This window comes from Rhyacophila brunnea, unplaced genomic scaffold (assembly GCF_057557595.1).
Source record: "Rhyacophila brunnea isolate RB1 unplaced genomic scaffold, BYU_Rbru_1.0 scaffold_15, whole genome shotgun sequence".
Classification (NCBI taxonomy): Eukaryota; Metazoa; Arthropoda; class Insecta; order Trichoptera; family Rhyacophilidae; genus Rhyacophila; species Rhyacophila brunnea.
In genome coordinates this window covers 34,334,324-34,357,476 of record NW_028232806.1, presented here as the reverse complement: position 1 = coordinate 34,357,476, position 23,153 = coordinate 34,334,324, and the positions used below count along the sequence as shown (strand labels likewise).

Below are 23,153 nucleotides of genomic sequence, written 5' to 3'. Positions count from 1 at the left end.
TTTTGTTTTCCTACTTCTATTTTGTTTGTCTTCTTACATAAATAAAAAAAATTATATTTTTTGGAATTTGTTTTTACGCTGATTTTAGGATTTTACAGTTTTTTTTTTAAATTTCCCGATATCTCGAGAATTCTCGAGAATTCTTTTATGGAAATCCCGAATCTCGAGAATTGAGATTTTCTCGGGAAATAACTCTAGTTGCATACAATATAATTTTAATAGGTTTAAAAAATATATTTTATTATTTCACAGTTGTTACTATTGCGAGTCATCCATTTTCATATTGCCACAAAATGGCGTACAACCTACAGCTGATCAACCAGGACATGCAACAGCAGAAAACCTTAAGGCAGCAGGTTCCCAGAAAGAAAACTCTTCGCGACAGACTGGACGGAAGGGGCAATCGATTCTTCATTCTCTTTCTGGACACCAGCTCTATTCATGGACTCAACCATTTCACCAAGAAGGAGAGGCACCCAGTGGAAATGTCAGTAAACATGTTTTTAAATAGCCAAATAAGTATGTTTTGATTTGATTATAAAAACTTTTTCAAATATTCATGTTGTGTAATTTTTCCACCAGAGTTATTATCTATTTTTTTATTAAAAGCATACAAATTTTATATACATACCTAACTAACATGAGTTCGGTGACAAAATTCGTGTCATAGAATGAGAATAGAATACCGTGTTAGCCCTGCGCTGGCATATACGGAACTGCTGATAGCAGGAAAAACAGGTTGCAGTAACTGATAGGTCAGCATGCGCACCAGTGATAATAGCTATAAGCCAGGTGTTCATCCCTAGAATCAAACCGCAGATTGGAGTACGAGGAAAATGCGAGATAAAGCTGACCGTGGGTGTGATGATGTGTGATAAGGCAATCTGCGAGTATGAGTTTGTAATAGTTGATATGAAATCCGCTAATATCAAATTGACGCCTTGTGCAGCCGGCCCACTGATCAAACCATGGATCACAACGTATTACATACTAATTTACAAATTGAGTCAGCATTTAGTTATAGTAGAATTTTGTAATACTTGTGTGCAAGTTAGAGGTGGGAAAACTGGTCGATTTTAAAGACTAAGTATACTTACTACCAGTATAAAAAAATACTTAGTATCAAAACTTGTTCCAAAATACTTACTAGTATTTGAATACTATATAGAGCGCTTGGCGTGCGTATGCGACATAAGTCTCATACTAAACTGGAACTAAAACTTAACTCCATATTAGTATTTAAAATATCGGCTTCAATAGAATCGCTAAAAATACACTGAGCTGGGCTTTTCGAAATGTCCCATTTATTATAAAATTTTAAACACATTTTAAATTTATGAGTTGTTTTTATGTTATGTTATAATATTCTTGTTAACATAAAATGAATAACAATGATTTTTTTTATGTAAAGTGCGTCACCTCAGTCACCTCACCACATTTCTGAGGGAATAATATGCTGCTACAGAAAATTTATGACCTATTTTCCATACATAAGATGATGTCATTCGCATGCATAGACTAATAAATTAAAATATAATTGTATTCAAGTGCTAAATAGTATTGAAAGTCTACCAACTAGTCAGCGAAACTCGCGATGATATCATCACAAGTTTTTTGGAATAAGTTTATTGTGCCACACGTACTGAGTATGGGTAGTTTCACCCGATACTTGAGTACACAAACTGGTGACAGTATTTCCAACTCACCTCTAGTGTAAGTGACCTGACATAAAAAATGGGATGCCTCCACCAAAGGCAGGCACACATTATATGTTTTTTACAAATATCAAATGGCGAATGGAAATAACCGCTTTGACTCCAGATCATTACACCAGTCAATTCTTCACGCTACATGGTGCCTTCGCTGGCAGGCTCTTTGACCTTGGTCTTGTTACCCGTTCAACATGACCATGTGGCGGAAAAATACAGGATGCAAACCACATCCTCTGGGAATGTCCTAAAATGTGTACGGAATTACATACCAAATGTAGGGTCCCGTGAAGCCCGATTAAGACCGGGTGTGGTGCGGAGCAGGTGTGGTTTGGTGTGGCTATTTACTTCAATGTGTGTAAGTGAATATGAAATTATTTATATCAAATTCTATAGGTTGTTTTTTAAGTCGATAGCTATTTCAGTTAAGTATAACACTATTATCAAGACTACCTAATATTGATAATGGTATTATAACCGAAATAGCTATCGACTTAAAAACCAACCTGTAGAATTTAATATAATTTATATTATCATTTTGTACTAATTTTAAATACCAACCTGTAGAATTTAAAATTTACAATTAAAACAGTTTTTCCACAAGCAATAAGTTTTGAATTTTATATTATGTTTTTGTAAATTAATCAATTAAAATTATAGCTTCCTATGGATAGCTATAGTAGGCTTTGCTCTATGGGGAGCTGTCTATCTGAGCTCCAGTACTTGGAAACGTTATCAGGATTCACCCACCGTTGTCTCAATGGACAGAGACATGTTTGCTTGGAACACGACCTTTCCGTGCGTCACAGTATGCCCTCATAAGAAACTTGATGAAAAGAAACTAAGTAACTACTTAATGTAAGTACATTTTACCTTTGTGTGCGCGTGAGAACTCCAACTCACTGAGTCTATCCTTGAGACCTGCGTCCTGTATCTCTTTCCTGAGACTTTCTGCCTAGGGATTGCAATACCGAAAGAAAATGTCAATACCGGTTTTTCGGTATTTCTTATTGAATACCGGTATTTCTTAAACATTAAAAAAATAGAAGTAGGTGCTTATCAATAAAAATATAGCTATTAAAATCTTTTAAAAATATTATTTTATAGCAAGAATCTCCATACCTACATTTATTATGTTGACATTTAAAAATATGTAGGTATTGATCATAATTGTAGAACTAGTGATTTTTTACAAATAATTTGAATAATATATTGATAATTTTAACAAAAGCCTTCAAAAGTGCAAATAAGTCCGGCTGCAGGAAAAGCTTCTTAAATTCAACGCTTGTACAGTCATCAATAATTATAGAATAATTGAACATTTTTGTCACGGACGTTTTCTATTTCGAAATAATATTATGATAATTCATCGCGACAATTACTTATATAAATATATTTGATGAAATTTGTTTTATTATTTTTTCACCTCTGTTGGATTCGCTCAATATATTTGCATTTTAGCAGCGCATAACTTATAATTCATTTTCAAAAACGTAAACGAGTGTGCTTTCTTAATACCTAAAATTCCGGTATTTTGGATTTTTAAAACTGGTATTTCGGTATTGAAATACTGGTATTGCAATCCTTATTTCTGCCATCTAAGTTGATGATAATAGGCTTGCAAATATTACTCTATTGGTGCCAATGTGGTGACAACTATTACTGATAAAGTGGTTTTGTATTGGTGATTGTGGTTTTGTCTTCTATACCATTTCGCTATACCAGTGATGCACAATCCCCGGCCCAAAATCGATATCTGATGTAACTAATAAATTAAAAATAATCAAAATGTATGTCTGGTGTAGTATAATATAATATTATTATATTCAAATAGGTTTTGCACCACTGCGCTATATGATTCAATTAATTTGAATCTTTTAACTTGAATCCGAACGGAAATTTTATTTCGATGAAAATCTAAAAAATAGGTCGCTAATCCGTATCAGCAGGCCTGATCTAACATATCACTTAACATCAAAAAAGAGCTAGTTGTGATAAATATATCACATTTATTACTTTATGTAAAAAAGTTAACCATCTGAACTGTCAAAAGGTGATATCTTTTAACAGCCCCTCTCTTGGCCATGCTAACTTTGACAACGAGACAGAGTATGTCAATTTTACATATTGAGAATTGAGACACAAGATCCGACTGTTTTGATGCAATGTCGACATGTCTACCAACCTAAATATTCACTATATTACGAATTAGAGATAGACGCCGCTAACCGTTTAGTGTAAAGAATACATTCCGTGCTAATTTGAAAGAATGAAAATAACGGAAACGTGCTGTGCAAAAACATCTTCATGGCTACGTAAGGAAGCGCTGTTGGCGACTAAATGGGAGGAGCTTGTAAGTTTAGAATGGAAGTGTGGTTAAAAATGGGAGGAGCATGTTGGTTCACAGTTTTAACACGTAGCCAAGAAGATGTTTTCGCACTATAGTGATAACCGTTAAGAATAGACCTGCTTATATGAGTAGGTACCTAAGGTATTTTATACTTGTCCCAGAATTATCTCATTAAAGTTAGCAATCCTTGTGTCACAGTGACAATTTATTTATTCTTCACACTTTGGTATTGCATTATTAAATTAAAATTTTGGAGTACTAATATGAGTTGGTAAAATTTGTTTGTTATTATTACAGGAAGTCAAAATTGAAAGACAAAGAACTTCTAGAAAAATTCATAAAGGGTTTGGCTATAGCCAATTATTCAAACTTTGACTCCGTACCTTCGTATCCCCAGCTTGAAAGTAAAGACTATATGCAACTCTTAACAAATCTCTCAATGAACTTTGCCCCAGGTATAAATATATGAACATTATTATCTCAATAATCATCAGATTTGCTGACACTAAATAAAATTTTAGTTTTTATTACAAGTATACCTATTGAATAAAATTGCATACTATACATTATGTATTTATGTTACATTTAGGTTTGACAATAGGGGCGTCTGGTGTTTCGTTGTTTCTCGAACCGACAGTGACTGAGCTCGGATTATGTTATGCAGTCAATTCTAAAATCGCTGTCTACAATTCTCCAGAGTAACGTATATTTACTATTAATTTTATAATTTTATTATTTTTGTTCAATACAGTGGAACCCCGATCTACCGTTCTCGCGTAAATCGTTTTCCCGCACGGATCGTTCATTTTTAAAAGTCCCGCCAAACACCCATAAGAACAATGTTAAATAGTCCCGCATTTACCGTTCCCTGATTTATCGTTTTCCTCGATCTATCGTCTAAATATTATGGTCCCGTCACAAATATTATCCTGATTGACCGTTTTTGTTGAATATTTTTCATTTCGCTTTCGTAGAATTATTTATGATAAATACTATTAGACCTTTCAGTCGCGTCGCTTTGTTTGCGCAGGTCTATCGACGCTCAGGCTTGTCTCGCATATTGTATCATGAATTTTTATAAGTCGCCTCTAAAATGCCCCACATGAAGAAAACTAGAACTCTTGCTGAGAAACTAAAAATAAATCAAGACATCAAAAAAATCCAGGAAAAACATGAGTTTTTTTTTTAAATTTGTATATTTCCCGCATTCATCATTTTTTTCTAGGGTCCCTTGAAAAACGTAGAATCGGGGTTTCACTGTACTTAATATACTTGTAGGCTGTCCATCGAAATAGGCTGTCAAATGCCGTTCATTATATACAAACTATTCGAGTATCCAGTTGTGACTTTTGACTTTTTTGTTAGTTCCGAAAATTATGACATTGTTTTGAAATGCTATCTAAGGAAATCTGGCAACATTTTGTGAATGGTTGGCAGCCCTTATAAATAAACAAGAATTTTAGAATGCCATCTTTGTATTAAAATACATAATTATTTGGAAAGATAGTATTTTAAGAACATCACAGAATTTTTTAAAAGTATCTAATAATCTAGATGCCCTCTATGAATCAATCCTAGTAATAATAATTATTACCTTGATTTAATAATATAATGACCGTAGCCATCTGTTGGTAGAATTTGAAAACATCCACAGGTATCGTAGATATCAGGAAAATATCTGCAAGAAAGATAACTGGGTTAGTAGTTTAAGCGCGAAATATATTATGGTGCATGTCGCCTACTATGACGTGACTTCTTGGTGCTTAAAATGTTATCAGACTGGACGGACAGACGAGATAACTCTGCCTGTCGGCCTGTCGATCACGGCCTCATAGAGCGAGAAAACTCACTAAAGACATAGAACCGATTAAAATTCTTTCTTATGTTTAGGTATAGATATTCACAAAGATGGGATGTAGTAGAAGGAAATGATACATTTTTTGTTCACCCCCTCGATGGAGAAATCTTTGCTCAGATTATCAACCTTTCAACAGGTTACGATGTAAGTATCAAAAGATGTTGGTAAACCTTTATACAGTTTAAACACACTACAATTAGTATCTTATTAACTATTAATCTTTTCTGTGCCGCAATTAGTTAATTGGTGTAATTAACGTACAAATAGGGCTTGCGACAGTTAAATGGTTAACAGCAAAGACTTAAAAGAAAACCTTTATTTGTGTTTCTTCAAGAACTCAACGAGCGACAGACAGCAATCACCATAATACATTACCCAGTGGCGAAGGTTGGAGGTGAACATAAATAGTGCACACTAAACTTTGACAGTCATACGTATTTGTTTTCATTGAGCTAAGACTACAAATTGCAGATGTTGTTCGTTAGTTTTTAAAATTCAATTAAGCCCTACGTAATCTAAGACATAATAGATATGATATATATAGAATATATAAGACATAAAAACATTCGTCTATCTAAACAATATCTAAAATTATGCCATTAACACATTCGCTTGTTAGTGATATGACACATTTTTTAATTTTCGATTTAGATATATAGAAATGACTTATTCTATAAACTTTGTATCGTATTCCGTTCCACAGTACAGGACGTCTATGGACGTCCTATTATATCACATTTCACAAAATACGACGTCTATAGACATTGTGTCCGCGAATGTTTATTAAACCATACACAATTTTAGAAAATTTATAGATAGAAGAATATTTATTAACTATTATGGGTTGGTTTCTTTCGACCATGTCCGATCCTAATAGGATAATATGGGCCTCCACAGAGTAGAGGTTTGTATTAACAGATTTTGTTTTTTACGAGAAATGGATGTCAGCCACTTGCTCAACCTATTAGGTCCATACCCTGACAGACACAAATTGAAAAACAATATGACGTGTACTTGCCAGACCCAGGATTCGAACCTGAGACCCACGGCGTGATAGTCCAACGCTTAAGCCGCGCGGCCACCGTGGGTGTTCGTTTTGGCAGGGCTTAATAAATTTAAAAAAAACTAACCATCACCATATTATGCAATCAGTATTTTTAATTCAACAAAAACTATTAAGTAGGACTGAAAAAGTGTGCACTATTATGAATGCTGTATTTCGAAAACGTTACAAGTCACTATTGTGTTTTAGTCAAAATAGTGAAAACAATCCTATATAAAAGAAAATAGTGAAAAGTTTTTATGTAAAATATATTATTTTATAGTAAGCGTTAACTATTGTCTTCAAAAAGCTACAAAAAAATATCTTACATTTGTGTATTTAGTTAGGTAATATGAAGATTTTTGCAACTTATGTCAGTCTTTTTTAAAATGTGACATGTAACGTTTTCGAAATACAGCATTTATTTATATATGGGACTATTATTCATTGTAAATTAATAAACAGTGTCTCAACTCTAAATTGTGTAGAAATAAGGAAGAACATAATACCTATATTAAATATGAACAGGTTTTCCTCCACGGCCCTCTTGAGACTCCTGACATTGCCAGTCAAAGACAAGTTTCTGACGATGGACTCTACATGAAGTTATATGTCACAGCAATCACCATTTATACAGCACCAGAAGCAGCAAAGTAAATATCATTATTAATTTATAACGTGTTTAACATTGAGCCAATATTTAGTTAACTATTTTATTCATTTCACTGTGAAGAGATAAATGATTTTATAGAAATAAAATATTGATATCTTAACATAGTTGGCATCAGGAGTTCACCAAAATTTTGTGATGAAGTTTATTTCGAGGATTCTTCTAATATATAGTTGATTGGCATTTTAGCTCAATTAAGCGGAATGCCACAAAAAATTATTAATACAGCTAGAACGCTGTAACCTGGCAATAATTTTTTTGCCTCCCCGTTAATCACAGGCACAATATGTGGATCATTAACGTCGTCATGGTCTTATTCATCTCATTTTTGATGTTTCGATATAATGACTTCAACAATTGCATCTTCACAGCCTTCATTTTCATTGTAATATTGTACTTGCTACGAACGAACTTGGCATGGTACTCATAGATAACAGACGTATATATATATATATATATTTAGATTCGTAAGTTCCATACAAGAAGATACCCCCTATAATTAGTACCATCTATTGGCGTGACTAGAAGTTTTGATTATGACAGAACCATAGATCCGAACCCAAAAAAGTATTTATAATTATAAAAACGTAATTGTGACAAAAATGAATAAAAGTCGATATTTCAATTCAGATAGGTACACTCTATTGCAATGATAATAATATTGACAAATTATGAATAACAACATAAATTCATGAGGACATAATTATGTAATAATATTAATAGTAATGCACTCCCACCATGGAAATTATTTGTCAGCACTTCCTGCCAGATTGATGACTTCTTAATTATTTCATATTATGTTTCATTATAAATTTTCATCGCTTGCTGTTATTCTCGCAGTCAAAACCCTAATGATCGACAACTGATGTAGATTCTGAATCAATAATTTTAAAATCTACTTAATGTCAAAATATAAAATGACAATGATCGCCATTTACACTTTTGTAAGAATGCCCAAATATAATATAGACATATTATATAGGTAGGTACGAAATTTACTCAAACATAATCTTCTTTATATACCTACCTATTTTTTTTGTTTGCTTTGGTAGATTTGCAAACGTGAAAATTACAATAGGTAGGTACCTACTATCATTATTTTGATGCCATGACTGCAAAGAAATTTCAAATGGCATACAAGCGTATAATACCTATAAACATAATATAATAAAAGTAGACTTACCCATTAACTTATTTGATAAGCTATCGGATTGCAAAACCTTTTTATCAATATGGTTTAAAAACGCCGAACAGCAATATTATTATTCTGACACTTGACATTATGTCAACTCGAAAAATATTACACGACTGCTATTGTTTTGAAAATATCTGATCGATATCTCGAATGTTGATTGGCTGGACCATGGGTGAGCTCTGATTGGTCATTGAAATGGCCTTGTGTCATGCGACTTCGTGTGTGACCAGTGACGTCCCTAGACAAAATGCCGCCCCTAGGCAGCGTCAAAATGCCGCCCCATTTTTTTTATCATCCTTTCATTACTCCAATATCTAAGAAATGTGTTGTATGAAGCATGGCTCCCGCATCCTGAAACGGGCCCCCAGGCTAGGATCTTTGGCAGCCCCCCTACCTATCACTAAGGATAAAGGCAGTGTGACGGCTATTAGAGCGAATTTGAGATATGTGTTTATTTCACTTATCGAGCCCGGGACCCAGGCTAGAGCCCTGTCAGCCCCCTCTTGTGGGGGGCATGGTATGGATGGATACATTACTAACAAAATATATACCTACCACTAAGCTGAATCATAAAAAATTAAACTTAGATATTAATAAATAAATTATCAAATAAATATAATATTAGTTAAACACTTACCCAAATCACCAGAGTCTGAGATGCCATTTGGTTGATATGTCTGACACATTTGGTCTGTACCATTTAGTAATACCTACGCAGACGTAATATTTTTACACCATTTTTTCTATGCCATTATTGTACCCTACAATATGTAAACACAATAATTTTCCTCGTTATTTTTTTAATATAAACCTATTTTTAATCATAAATATACTATTAATTAATAGTCTCAAGACTCAACCGTTGATGATTGAAATAAAATACCCAAATCCACACTATTATCAGCAAAAAACATGTTTACAAAAAATGACTTAAAAGAAGGTATTGTTATTCACAGCACGATAAATACGATATAATCTAGATAGGTACCTACTAGTGTACATTTTTATTACAATTAGCTGGTACTTAATATAGTATGCACGAATACTAATTGATTATGAATTATGACAAATGTCAATGGATTAATAATCATTATGAATATCTATTTTGCAATAGACATCCAGCAACTTTTAAATCTCGGGAGTGACTAGCAAAAATATTTGGATAAATTAAAAAATACGGAAGTATGTACCTACCTATAAATCTCTACCATAATGTTCCTTGTTTCGTCACCAACGTTGAAATCTATATAGGTAATATTATTTTGTTTCAATACCTACCTACCTACGTCGCTTGTTCGGCGCCAGCTATGGCGCGACGGCTTTTGCGCGTATACCTACATCACTGTTATGAAAGGAACTCTTTAATCTGAGCAAATGACATTATATTATTATATTATGACTGATTTATTATGGTTTTTTGGTGTTTTACATTTATCATTTATAATGTGTCTACGTAGCAAGAGTAGTAAAAATATTTTTTATTGGCATTTGTATACGAAACCGAGCAGTCAAAAATATAACAAAAATTCCTCGCGAAGCGTGGTGACATCATACTAAAATATAGTAAGTACTGGATAAAAAAAACATCCGGAAAAAAACATCTCCAACGCTCTGGTTATAATATAACTAATATAGGTAGCTATTTCTATATAATACCAAATAATTCTACTCGATTTGCCGCCCTTCGAGTATCTGCCGCCCCCAAGCGACGCTCAATCTGCCTACCCCCACGGGACGTCACTGTGTGTGACCGTGCTGCCATCTATTCTGAGAACTGAGTATTAGGTGGTCACGTTCGCTGTATGTATCTTTCACCCCCCTGATGGTACTCCACTGCTAAACCCTCCATTCATAGCCCCTTAAAGCATCATATTATTTTTTTCTTGAAATTATGTGTAATAATATGTATTGTGCTCTTAATTTTACTGTCTCATTTGAGCGAAATGTTATCCCAATTAAGCAACATGAATTATTGTTAGTTCCTTGACATTTGGCCCAAATAACTGGCTGCCCCATTTAACCGGTGGCCCAATTAAGCGTAATCATATTCTGTATAATGTTTACTATGAGTTAGGTAAATAAAATTATGATTCAATTTGTATTTCAGGTTAAGTATTTTACAGAGGAAATGTAGATTTCATACTGAATCAAATCTGAAACATAACCCTGTATACAGCTACAATTTATGCAGAGTTGATTGTAGAATATCTCTCAGTTTACAACTCTGCGGATGTATACCACATTTCTATCAACCTAAAGGTTTGCTTATATTTCAAAAATATCAACATTTCACTCACAACACTACTGTGATGGCAACACCAGTTGCATCGATTGACGTTTAATATAATATAATTCATACTTGTAGGTAAAGAGAAAATATGCGATGTGCCAGGTTTGCACTGCTTGGGCACTCATGAACGTAAGTAAAAAATTTATCTATATTTAATTTTCAGTAAATTCCTCTTTTTCTACATAAAATTAAACAATGAATATTTTTCTTACAAAAATAAAATTATTTATTTCTATGCCAGGAAAATAATAAATTCTAAAACAAAATAATGTTGACATGTATGGCAGGCTTTTAATTTTGTAATCCCTCTATTTACATTTTTTTGTCAGTGCCTTCGGTCAAGTCGGGGTTTCAGTGGTGTATGCTTTGATTTCAGAGTACCTTCTTATGACTATGAAGTAACTGACTGCTTTATTCTTTCAGAATATCTTATGACACTGTACGACCCAAAAACTAAAAGGAAAGCGTGTGAATGTTTGCCGAACTGTAATGATGTCAATTATGTTGTACAATCAATGGTAAATAATGAACACAAACAATTATAAAAAAATAAGAATATTGAACATACATAATTTGAAGACATCTCATGCATAAACATATAGTAAGAAATAGTTTATTAAATTGTTAGCAAGTGCAAATACGTATAACAACTAAATATTTGGAGTGATTCGTGACGTAGGTAAGTAATAATTAAGGTATTTAATTGATAGCTACCTTGATTTAATATACAAAAACCAATGGCCAACATAATTAACGCAATTTGATAAGCATTTTATGTAAGAACTACTACTAGTTAAATTCGTCATAATTAAATATGATGCCGGTAGCTTAATTGGAAAAGCACACTGGCGAAAAACCCAACGGTTACAGGCTCAAGTCCCGCCGGGTGACGTATTTTTTTCTAAAAAAAATTGTTTCTAGTGGGTATATTATTTATGCATGAAATGTTTTCAAATTATGTATGTTCCTAAATTCATTTTATATTCTGTCGATGTATAGTTTAATATTTTTTAGTATTTCTCGGCTTTTCAGCATTTGATTTCATTAAAAAAATCGTCAATTATAGATGCATTGTGCTTCCAAGGAATTTCCAGGTAGGTACTATATAAAACTGTCCTGAATAGCATATACAAAGATGCACCAGCAAGCATAAAACTTCATAAGCAGTATTCTTATATTTGCAAGTGTACTCTGGAAGACCAATTCAGACGACTTGATTGGGAGAACAAAGGACCCCCATTAACAGAAACTAGGGACCGAGAAGAGTGGAGAGAGCTCGAGGAGGCTTTTCTTACGTGGTGGATCGACCCCGCCTATTGATGATTGTGACGTAGTTGTTTTTTCTTTTCTAGTTCAAATATAAATAAAATACTTACCATTGTATTTCAGTCGTTGCAGAGTTGGTTCCTCGGTACAAATCTTCAATGGGGAATGGTCTCGTACCCAAAATTAAGATTTAGAAGAGACATTATATTTGGTTTTACTGATGTACTTGGTAAGTTTTTCTTTCACTATTTATCACAAACGTTTTTATATAGAGATGTTAATATATTCACATTACCAATGGTTAGAGTATATGCTTCATAACTTTGCACTCCGGCTCTAGGATTAAAACATTTTTTTATACATATGTATTATCTGTCTATTTATTTACTATATTAGGCCGGGAATATACGGGCAACTTCGTGTTGCTGCTGCCGGCAGTGGCAACTCGGAGATCCCCAATTTTTCATACAAAACTCATAATGGACGCACACACAGCAACTCACTGCTGCCGACCTCGGCAGCTGCAGTCGACGCGTTGCCCGGAACCGCCGAGTTGCCGCAGTTAATTTGCGCCGCGTCAAACATACACTCGGCAGCGCTGGCTGCCCGGTAGGCAACGGTAGCAACAAAGGTAGCAACTCAGTCCCTCCCATCTCTACGCCTAGTCATGCGCACCGTCATTCCAGTCCGAGTTTTTGTCAAAGATGGACGATAATAATTTTGACACGGACGCTTTTATAAGTGACATAAAAAACTATGAGTGCATTTGGAATCTAAAATGTGATTTGTAAAATGTACCGTAGTTGCATAAATAGAGTATGAAATTCACCATGTCCAGCCCTTTGAGACATGATAGGATGTATCCGAAATCTGAGAGTTTTTCTACGTCTTCTTTTATGTACTAAAAGCACAAGCAACAATACTTTCACAAACAACACAGCTTCTCCTTCAACATTCATTTTGGATATGAGTCGATATTCGTTCGTAAACTCCAGCTCCCGCTGACACATTTGCTGCCAAGCACAGCAGCATGAGTTGCCTTGGTCAGCAGCTCGTTTGCTGCCGACTACGGCAGCACGAGTTGCTGTAGTCGGCTGCTCGTTTGCTGCCGTATTATATTCCCGGCCTTAATACAAGTAAATATCATTAAAATTTGATATAATTTTATGCGAGGTAATCAGGCAAAGAGGCGTATCAGTATTTTAGTAAAGACTGCAAAAAAGTGCACAAAATTATAAAACTTATACTCTACAATCATAAGACTGAAATTTTGAATGCTGGAAATCGACAATATCGGCTACTAAAATCACAAAAAAAATACATCTAGTAACACTTTTCTATAATGATTTGTTAAAAAAGCAGGTTTGCTAATCCCATAATCAAATCTCGTAAGAAAAATAGAAGTATTTATACATTTAAATATTTTTAAGTGCATAAAAATTGCATCACTTTATTAATAAAAGTAGGTACGTAATTGTTGACTTTTAATATATTCTTAAATTTTGAACAATCTAATTAAAAATATACATATTAAATCTGATCTCGAAATCACGGAATTCAAGAATTGTGTCACAGGATTTAGGGATCAGAAAAACCAACAGGATTCCGGGATTTTGAGGTATCTTAAAAGATTATTTTACCTTTCTCCCCTTGTGAATGAGATAGGTATCTATTCTCTTAAAAATGCTATTAGCAAGAAAAGGTGGACATAAACCAAATTTGACAAAGTGAATGGTTTATGGCGACATGGTAAGACTCTTTTTCGACCAGTCATTATTCATTTACATATTATTATTGTCTATCTTGAATAAAAAATAGTTTAAATTATTTCCGGTAACTGATTTAAATACTATTTGTTTCCAGTGTCTGTTGGAGGAATGGCTGGACTCTTCCTGGGCTGCAGTGTCCTCAGTTTTATGGAGATTGTCTATTTCTTTACACTCCGATTGTATTGGTACATGGTCAAGTATGATTCCAAAAATAAAAAGAATCCTTCAGTATTGGCTATCTCAAAATGATGAAAAAATAGTCCCATGGATCAATTGAACATTTACAACATTTTAAAGCCACTGTCCAACCCAACTATGATTCTTACTGAATTAAGTATGTCCACATTTAATTTTAAATATTGTATATGAATATACTTAATTGGATAGGTATTTAATATTACATTGAACAGTAAAAATGATTATTGTAATAACCACAATTTATTAAGTAATAATTAAATAGATATACAGCGACATCTAGTTAAGACTCCTCAAAGTAATCTGTGAGGTGCATTTTATTTATCAGTAAAAGATTATCTCCTAACTCTATTAATAGATGTCACTTTGAAATTGCAACTTTTAGTGTGCTCACCCTCTGGCCTCACAGACATATCCTGACGTGCATCCACAGTAGCGACAGCATTAATAATTTGACTTTGTTTGCTTGTTCGTTGTTTCGGGCACTACTTACCTGATGTGTCAGACAACTTTTATATATCGAATATCTTACCAAATAATCAATTTACATGAAGTTTATTTTATGTAAATGTCAAAAAATAAATCAAAAGATATGAGAGTGAATCAGTAGTGCACAAATGTTGTATGTTACCGAAGTTTAGAAAAAACACAAAACACATGATACACTTGTGCTGTCCAAATAAGGTATTTGAGTATTTCATTCAAATACATGATATCCATTTCATCTTTGATTTTCAATTGATTCGAATCATTTAAATTCGATATTCTTGAAACATAATAGCGCCTATACTCGTGCATGGCTTTACTTACACCAATAGTGTATTTTAAATTATCGCGATAATAACTGTTTACATGTATAAGTGCTAACTGTCTCTCCAATCTCATTCTTCAAGCGTATGTGTTTACACATGCATTTTGTTGTTATGGCCGTGATAATACGTACCGTCAGCAGTAAATCCATGCACGTGTAAATGAGGTATAAAACATTTGACATACAGCATCTGTGCACCAATCCATCTAAAAGTCCTTACTAAATTGGGTACATTTGTATTTATTTGTGTTTAGAAAAGAATAAAACAATCAATTCAATGCAATAAATACTTTTTCATTTTATTAACAATTTTATAAAATATTTGAATGCTGAGACAGGAGTCTTATTTAAATTTATTAAACTAAGAAACATTTTAGGCGAAATAATTTTCAATCACGAGAAATTCCTGTATAAGCAAGCAATTTGCATAATAAAATATCTTTAACAATGTCACATAAATCTTAATAAAATTCTATCATACAAATACTTTTATCTAAAACACTATTTATTATGTACATGGTCATTATAAATCAAAAATTATAATAATAAAATACTCTATTCAAATAAAAACATTGAAAATAAGTCTTCAATTTTATTGAAAGTTAACACTGTTTGCAATATTATAATTGTAGTAAGATACATTGGTAAATTGAACAGACTGACGACTATTATTTCTGAAATTTTTATTTGAATGGGTTGCAATAGACCTTAAATTATCAGAAACAGTATTAATTTTACAGATATACACTATTTTGGAACCAGCTACCAAATTCTGATAAAGGTGGGTGCAAGACGGATTCTTGTAAGCCACTCAAAATCATTGAATATGTTGGGTTGATTAGGCACACCGCCAACAGTATTGAGATCGGATATAATATTATTATCTACGTCTTAGTTAATGTTAAGATTGACACGTCCGGGGCCCAAGTTTGATGATTGAAAAAATTAGATTTCTGAGAAATCCAATTCCGTCAAGGCGAAGAGGGTATTTTTCTTATAAAAGAAATGTCTCACCGTGTCTTAATGGCATTTCAAAATATTAGTCCTCAATCGAGGTACAATATTTCAATCAAAACGAAAGGTTAGCAAAAAAATTGTTGAAGTTCTCAGTTGAGTAACAAACATGACATGCTTAAAAACACCATAAAGTAGGGATGGAGATGAATCTCATTTAAAAGTATTTGAAGACAAAGTGTTATAGCACCGTAATTTTGCACCTTTGTCTTTTGGGATTAGATCCTAACCCACTAAAGATTAATTTTTAAACATGAATTATAACACATAAACACACGCACCCTGTCTGAGGCTATCATAACAACCTCACCTACCCTCGTCCTTACCCTCATCCCCATAGTGGTGACCCCTAGACAAAACCTCATCACCATTGCAACAGTGGTGATCGGAGAATATTCCTTTATTTTTGTAACTTGTTTGCTGTGTTTTGACGAGTATTACGTAGCAAATTGACCGTGCAAAATTCCGTTGTTTCCCACGATAAACAAACCGTTATCCCACAAATTTTAATTTTTCCAAATTTACATTACAATACCCACCGGACCATATTTTACATCACCACTGCCGGAAACGACCCACCAACGCTCGGACAGTATCCAGTGGAATACACCCCCCACCAGATCCGGGAAATCAGCGCACACTCATCAGGCTTTACCGTAGTTCACCTGAGTCGCAGCATCAAAACCATCATTCTGCCCTGAGGACAATTCGGACAGCTCTTCAACATAGTCCAACTTCACTCGGAGCATCATCACCAGGATGGAGCGACCCGTGAACGCACTGCGCCAGGAGACCACCTGACCTCCCGCGTTTTGCGAATGTTACGTAACAAGTCGACTGCATACGTACCTGTGGGTGTATCATGGATCTCCCATCATAGTATATATAAGTTATGATAGTTTGTTTAAGTACCTAATAACCATGCTACTTTGTAAGATTGTCAATAAGAAAGGCTTGTAATATCAGTTACGAAATCTTGTTGACGGCACGTACTGAGGGCAATCAACCCGCCTGAGTTATTTGCCCGACGACAATTTCATAACAACACATAATATTTTCTTGATAATGTAGCTATTTGTAATAATTTGGAATGTGAGCAGAATAATACGAATCATTATTATCGCAAGTAGGAATGCAGTCATAGCAACTTTGTATTAGGAAATGTATTGTTAATTATTTTATAATGCAATGAGGAAATGCTGAAAGTGTCATATTTGCGTGAACCCTGCTTAGGTCATGCAATAAACAATGACATGCCTTTTCAGGTCGTGTGCCCCAAGCCATTGATGGGTTTCCTTTGTTTGAAATCGGTATAAAAGCTCGGGGCACGAGAGATCTGATAACACACGTCATAAAATCATTCTAACATACAGTCGAACCTCTGATCAATGAATAGTAATTTTTCTCATAACGCATCTTCGTAATCTAACTGTCAATCTCATTTTTAACTATCAATGTACTGTCTGTAATTTTTGTATCATTTATTGTTGAGGGAAATAAATCGGGTATTTACTTACATTGCATCCACCTTCTATTCATTGAAGTCAACCTACCTACCACATCCAACACCCTCCTCTTCCCCTCACAATATACCCTTAGGCATGTTTTCCCGCGATAAGTACACCGTTATCCCATGAATCGTTTTCAAAATTATACTTCAAGATGCCCACCGGACAATATTTCGCTGGGTATGGCACCACTGCCGGAGGCAAAACCGCAGCACCAGCGCAGCAGTCTTCACCACAGATCAACTGGGTCGCGGTCCGAATTGTACACCGTGCGACAGTATTCACTCCAGTCAGGACCAATTTTCCAAGCGCAATGTCGCCTGGTGGAATAGGAACCCATCTTGAAGATATTGATATGCACCTCCTTAAAGAACAATTCATCGGTAGTCAGTGCCGATGAGCGGAACGATCTGCGACTCCTATGCCGCAATCTCTGCTGTCCCCTGAAGACACCGATCGATCACAATCGGAGATTACAGCGCAAGATATGGAGATAATTCAATATTATGTTATGATTCGAACTCTAGTAAAATAATCACGTGTCACAGTTCCAAACTGTAAATCAAGTAAAAGCTCGATTTGAATATTCTTTTTTGTTTTGTGGGGATTAGCATGGAACCTCAACTTAAAATACGAATTATTATAATATATTTAAGTATCTAATAATATTTGTTACTATGTAAACTAGTTGATAAGAAAGGCGTGTTTCATGATTCACACGATCTGGCTGACGGCACAACGTCAGGTCAGTCAACTCATTTAGCAATTTGCAAGCCATCAAATTTCATCATAACACATTTGCTTTCTTGATAAAATGTAATTATTCATAAGAATTACTAGCAACATTGTAACGAAGAATGCGTGATTAAGCATTGCATTGCCATATAAAGCAATCCGGAAATGTGCTAAACTATCAGATTTGCTTGTACCTAGGCAACTCACAGTAAACAAGTGACATGTGGTCACCGGTCAACGCTCTTGACCTCAGATGAACCTTCTTTGTTAGAAATTTCTATAAAAGCTCAGAGTGGGGCAAATCTGATAACACACGTCGTAAAATCCTGTTACCCTACAGTCAAATCCCTGCTCGTCGATTCAGTTAATTTTTCTCATAGAAAACACGCCTGCGTAACTTAATATTAATCATAAATATATCGTCTGTAACCATTGTATCAATTAATATTGTTGAGGGGATTAAATTGTATTTACTCAAACACGCATCCACCTTCGATTTATTGAAGTCCACCTACCTACCTCATCATCCTCATCTCCCCTTACCAATAGTGGTGACCCCTTTAAAGTAAAAAATCAATCAATTCAGCTGATGAATCTTTACAGACTTTATTGCGTATTTTATTTTTTATAATTTTTCACTGTGTTTTTTTTTTGAGAGAGTTACTGAATCGTCGATCTCGTATTTCCCGCGAAGTATTTGAACATCCGTTTTCCCGCGTATTTTTTTCTATTAAAATCACTTGCTTTTCAAGATGCAAAATGGACAATATTCCACTGGGTATGGCACCATTGCCGGAGAAAACACCACAGCACCGGCCCAGTAAGCAGCATCACAGATCAGCCGCGTGGCGGTGAGGATTCCACCATTCTGCCCGGAGGACCCTGAAATGTGGTTCTGCATGGCAGAAAGGAGGTTCGAGGCATCTGGGATCAAAACCGACGCAACTAAATTCGGATACATCCTGGGAGCACTGGAGCCACGCTACGCCGCGGAAGTACGAGAGATCATCCTCAATCCACCTGAGGAACGAGCATACCAGCTTTTAAGGACGGAGCTGACGCGAAGACTGAGCTCCACTCAAGAACAAAAGACGAGGCGACTCCTGGAGCACGAAGAAATTGGAGATAGGAAACCATCACAATTCCTGCGTCACTTGCGAACCCTCGCAGGCACAGCCATGTCAGACGAAATCCTGCGCACAAGGTGGATGGGCCGCCTACCAAACACCATGCAAGTGGTCCTGGCCACACAGAAGGACGCCGACTTAAACAAAGTCGCAGACCTAGCAGACGCCATGGCCGATTCATCATCGAAAGCCACCATTGCGGAAACTACCATGGAGAACATGTTTGACAGCCGGATCAAGCAGCTGGTTGTCACTGTACGCCAGGAAATCTCAGCACTCAGCGAAGAACTCTCCAAGGACTTTAACCGGGATTCCCGCCCAGCAAGCAGGCAGTCACGTCAGCCCAGCAGAAATCGAAGCGCATCCCGAACCAGAGAACGAAGCCAATCACGCCACGATATGTGTTGGTACCATCACAAATTCGGTCAGCAGGCGAAGAAGTGCGTAACACCGTGCACTTTCGCCGAGGGAAACGCGCAGGGCGCTCGCTAAATGCGGCAAGCGATTTCAGCCCTACTTCAAGCCGTCTTTTCGTTACCGACCTCGCTACGCAAATTCAATTCCTAATCGACACCGGCGCAGATCTTTGCGTTTTCCCACGCACGAAAGTGCAGGGGCGCCGAACAAAAGCACAATACGAACTTTCGGCCGCAAATGGATCGATAATATCAACATATAGCAGCATCACGATGACCCTGAACTTAGGACTACGGCGAGATTTCACATGGAATTTCGTCGTGGCGGATGTCACAAAACCCATCATTGGCGTTGATTTTTTAATTCATTTTGGATTACTCGTCGACGTCAAAAACCGCAAGTTATTGGACCAAACGACTCATCTTACGACTTCTGGACGCTAAAGCACATCGGAGATCACATCGATCAAGACTGTCGCAGGCAAATCCACATTTCATGGATTACTGCAGCAGTTCCCCGACCTTACTTGTCCGGATGGAGCAGGAAGAGAAGTCATCCACAATACTCAACATCACATCCGTACCACTGCAGGACCATCAGTCGCCATACGCCCCAGACGCCTAGCCCCTGACAAGCTGCGAATCGCCAAGAAGGAATTTGACACCATGACTAGACTCGGAATAGCACGTCCATCCGAAAGCTCATGGGCCTCACCGCTTCACCTGGTTCCCAAGAACGAGGATCAATGGAGACCATGCGGAGATTATCGCGGATTAAACGCACGAACCATACCAGACAGGTATCCCGTGCGGCACATCCAGGACTTCGCGCAATCACTGCGCGACAGGAAGATTTTCTCCACAATTGATCTGGCCTATAACCAGATCCCTGTTGCCAAAGAAAACATCCCCAAGACAGCGATCACAACCCCTTTCGGACTGTTCGAATTTCCGTACATGTCGTACGGTTTGAGGAATGCAGCCCAGACATTCCAGCGCTTCATCGACGAGGTGCTGCAAGGTCTGGACTTCTGCTATGCTTACATCGACGACATATAAGTCGCGTCAACATCTGAGAAAGAACATCTGCAACACCTGGAAGTACTATTCAAACGCCTTCAAGAATACGGCCTGGTAATGAACTCCTCGAAGTGCCACTTCGGAGCAGAGGAATTCAAATTCCTCGGCTACCTAGCTTCCAGCACGGGAACCCGGCCACCTCCAGACAGAGTTAGCGCAATACGTGACTACGCCCGACCCGAAACTCAAAAAGGTTTACGGCGGTTTTTAGGAATATTGAATTTCTACAGAAGATTCATTCCTAAGGCCGCAGAGATGCAAGCTCCGTTTAACACACTCCTACAAGGAAAAACGTCGAAGAAAGAGCCTCTAAACTGGACACCAGAAGCAATCAAGGCCTTCGACGTGAGCAAAGAAAGTTTAGCACAGGCAACGCTGCTACATCATCCCAAGAATGAAGGAACACACTTGGCAATCATCAGCGACGCATCTGACACTTCCGTCGGCGCGGCACTGCAACAACGAGTTGACAACCAATGGGAACCGCTGGCATTTTTCTCTAAGAAACTAAGCCCAGCGGAGCAAAAGTATGGTGCTTACGACCGTGAATTACTAGCTATATACCTAGCTGTGAAACACTTCAGACACATGATTGAAGCTCACACGTTCACGATTTTCACCGACCATAAACCCATTACGTTCGCTTTCCAACAGAAATCCGACAAGTGTTCGCCGAGACAATTCCGCCATTTGGATTTTATCGGCCAATTCACAACGGATATTCGCCACGTCGCTGGAAAAGACAATGTTGTCGCTGACGCCTTGTCAAGGATCGAAGTTAGCAAGCATTTTCATGGCCATATAAAGCAATCCGGAAATGTGCCAACTTATCAGATTTGCTCGTACTTAGTAAACTCACAGTAAACAAGTGACATGTGGTCATCGGGTCAACGTCCTGACCTCAGATAACCTTTCTTTGTTATAATTTCTATAAAAGCTCAAAGCGGGGCGAATCTGATAACACACGTCGTCAAATCTTTGAAACATATAGTCGAATCTCTGCTCGTCGCATTCAGTTCAACTTTTCTCATAGCAAAACGCCTTTATAATTTAACTTTAATTCTAAATATATTGTCTGTAAGAATTGTTCAAGTATTGTTGAGGAGAATAAACTGATATTTACTCAAACACGCATCTACCTTCGATCCATTGAAGTCCATCTACCTACCTCATCATCCTCACACCTCCTCGCAATAGTGGTGACCCCTCAAGAGTAAATCAATCAATTCAGCTGATCAATTTTTACAGACTTTACTTGCATATTTGATTTTATTTTTATAAAGTTACCCTGCGTTTTCTTTGAGAACAGTTGAACTGAATCGTCGATCTCGTTTTGCCGCGAAGTATTTCAACATCCGTTTTCCCGCGTATTTCGTTTCAATTAAAATCACTTGCTTTTCACGATGCCCGCCGGACAATATTTCGCTGGGTATAACAGCATTGCTGGAGACAACACCACAACACCAGTCCAGCAGACCACACCACAGACCAGACCAGTAACCGACAGGATTCCATCACCTTGGCCTGAGAACAACTGTTCACAGACTTCAGAAGACAGTTCAGATTACGGCTCAGACACATCACAGGACACCTCCGACAGCGGCCCCATCAGATTTGGCGCCCCAGACTCCAACATCACAACCTGGTCGTCATCAGGAGCCGGCAACTACAACAAAATGATACTCGCCAGGATGGAACGACTGGTCGCCGGACTGCGACGTGTAGCCGAACAGGATGAATCACACCAACCCACCAAGGATTCGCATCCTTGCAGTCATCAGTCACATTCATCCAACCGCCAGCGCAGCCGAATCACCGGAGCACCATGGACCTCGCAGCAAATCAGGAGGCAGTTCCGGTGCAGCCAGAAGCTGACCAGTGCATCACAGGCGTCACGACAGAAGACACCAAGCAACCCGCTTTGGCCATCGTCACCCGCCAGGTGCACCCAGACTACATGCTAACTCCACTCCGTTCAGGCAAGCTTAAGATTTTCCTACACACACACACACACATTAACGTAGCGTCAACCCACGAAATTAGCATCTCTAGTTACATTTAGAAGCAGCAACCCTCGACTTCATCCCTAAGGCATTTTACTCGAAGGACCTATTCTAA

General features: G+C 36.7%; 2 protein-coding genes across 2 annotated transcripts; both read left to right on the top strand.

The window, feature by feature from the left end:
- Nucleotides 1–258: 258 nt before the first annotated feature.
- ppk9 (pickpocket 9) lies at nt 259–15,435 on the top strand. The gene is made up of 11 exons (XM_085943323.1): nt 259–487; nt 2,370–2,567; nt 4,357–4,514; nt 4,649–4,757; nt 5,950–6,061; nt 7,488–7,612; nt 10,932–11,083; nt 11,190–11,243; nt 11,538–11,632; nt 12,504–12,609; nt 14,244–15,435. Exons 1-11 carry the CDS (start codon nt 294–296, stop codon nt 14,396–14,398), a joined length of 1,458 nt encoding a protein of 485 aa, XP_085799449.1. The 5' UTR covers nt 259–293; the 3' UTR covers nt 14,399–15,435.
- A 3,864-nt stretch (nt 15,436–19,299) lies between these two features.
- Nucleotides 19,300–20,031, top strand: LOC147075260 (uncharacterized). Its single transcript, XM_085942910.1, has one exon. It carries the CDS (start codon nt 19,300–19,302, stop codon nt 20,029–20,031), a length of 732 nt encoding a protein of 243 aa, XP_085799036.1.
- Nucleotides 20,032–23,153: the final 3,122 nt, after the last annotated feature.